This window comes from Austrofundulus limnaeus, unplaced genomic scaffold, assembly GCF_001266775.1.
Source record: "Austrofundulus limnaeus strain Quisiro unplaced genomic scaffold, Austrofundulus_limnaeus-1.0 Scaffold137, whole genome shotgun sequence".
In the NCBI taxonomy this organism is placed as follows: domain Eukaryota; kingdom Metazoa; phylum Chordata; class Actinopteri; order Cyprinodontiformes; family Rivulidae; genus Austrofundulus; species Austrofundulus limnaeus.
In genome coordinates, this window is record NW_013952539.1 from 431,753 (window position 1) to 433,722 (window position 1,970).

General features: G+C 45.0%; 1 protein-coding gene across 1 annotated transcript in view; it reads right to left on the reverse strand.

The window, feature by feature from the left end:
* The window catches only part of LOC106522830 (PR domain zinc finger protein 12), a 4,266-nt gene extending 3,443 nt beyond the window's left edge, over positions 1 to 823 (reverse strand). The window contains exon 1 of the mRNA XM_014016018.1: positions 417 to 823. Coding sequence (XP_013871472.1) covers positions 417 to 636 — 220 coding nt within the window. The 5' untranslated portion in view covers positions 637 to 823. The remainder of the gene's footprint in view (positions 1 to 416) is intronic.
* Between the last annotated feature and the right edge of the window lie 1,147 nt (positions 824 to 1,970).

Here is a 1,970-nt window from a genome sequence, read left to right on the forward strand (position 1 = left end):
AACCAAATGAATTTAATGCTCATGCGCCTAACAAGCTTTCAAAACGCGGGGGTCTCAGAGCCCTGTGGGAAGGGTTAATGCGTTAAATGGGTCGAAATGAAAGCAGCAACGAAAGACACTGAAGTGAGAAAAATGTTTTGGACATGTTGAAAAAAGGAGAAATAAAATGTCAAAATGAGGACAAAATCTCAGTAAAATGTTTATATTTAAGGGATGATTTTGTAGCAACAGAATTGGGTTCATTTATACAAATTAACGTGTGTTCTGTCTTAAAAGAGCTTCTAAATTCCGCCAAAACGAAGCGCGCTGTCAGTGGAACCAAATGCGCTTTTACGCACGCTCCGCTCACCAAGTGCGCCTTTAAATCTAAAGCCCAAAGCGTAGCGGAATGGAGCAGCAGCTCCGAACCTACATACCTCCGGTGAAGGACTGGGCCAGCACCTCAGCCGTGAAGGCGGTTCTGGGGCTGCAGCCGCTCTGGCGCTCCTCCGCCAGGTGTTCTCCCAGCACGTTCCTCCACCTGCCGTACAGGAAGCTGTGCAGGATGTCCGAGGTGATCACGTCCGACAGGGAGCGGCCGGGGCACTTAAATCCAGACTTGAGAGCCAGGGCGTCTGCGGGCAGCACCGAACCCATGTTGCATGTGAGAGAGTGAGAGAGAGAGAGGAGGAAAAAATAAAAAAAAGGAAAAATCAGTTTCAGGGGAGGAGATGGACGCGCGCAGAGATTGCTCCAAAGCGGTGCGCGCAGGAGAAACTAAACCCTGCCCGGCTGCGAGGGTCTCCTTCTTTATAAGTGGCTGTGACCCCCCTCCCCCTCCCCTGTCTAATTACTTATTAATGACACACCCCTCACCGTGTGGACCTGCCAGCTGCACACACACACACGCAGGGTGTGCGGAAACTTTATTTTAGCCATTATTTGCAAATTCAACGAACATTTATTTTGCTAAAAGATAAAACTATCTCAAAATGACTCGTTTTGGCTCATGAGGAGGAATGTAAACATCTGTAACAAAGATATGTGAGTGCTGGTCGCGTTTCTATTGAATCTGGAATTTTCTTGCTCATTTTCTTTCTCAGGTATTTTGTTTTATTATTATTATTATTATTATTATTATTATTTAAAGCGCGGGAATAATAAAGAATGAAAACAAGCTTTTTTTTCTTTCCCAGCATTGTTCACAAGTAGGAGAAGAGAGAAAAAAAGCTACTTTTTCAAGCCCTTGTTAAGGTATAAGCGGTTTAATATTCATGGATGTTCTGAGCCCCTCTTGGTATTGTGGAGACGTTTAGAGAAGTATATATGCCCCCCCCCCTTTCTTCTCCATAGCCCTCTGTGTTTTTTTCTTCCTATTTTTCCAAGGTTTGATGGACTGTGGGGGCTAAATGGGCAGTTTTCCTTCTTTTTCCAGCAGAGAGGACATCTTTATTCCATCCCCGGCTCACAGGTTTCCCATTCAGCTCCCCTCCGAGTAATGTCAGGGCCCTGAAAAGTGCTGCAAATCAATCTTTCATGGTGTTTTGAGGGCAATTTGACATCCATGCACTCCTCTTTTCACTCCAACAACTACAAGGGGGACTGTCCGAAAAAAAAGAAAAAGAAAAAAAAAAACAGCAAGTTGTGCTCTTTCTCTCTGTCTCTCTGCAGGAATATGAACTGCAGTAAAAGAAGATATGGTAAATTCAGTGATGTGTTTTTTTGTCCTTCTTCTTTTGGAGGAGCAGAGAGAGAGAAAAGGCAAGGTGAGTGACAGGGCACGAAAACAGATTACTGTGAAACAGCTGCTTTTCATTGGGGGTGGGGGGGGGTGCTACATTTGTCTCCTTTTTCCCAGATGAAATTTCTCTGCTCTTTTCAAAGGGATTCTTTCTCATCTAGATTGATTTACATTTATGGCATTCAGCGGCACAAATCCCGAGGTAAATGGCGGCTGGTTGTGGTGGTGGCGGTGGGGAGAGGGGGAATTG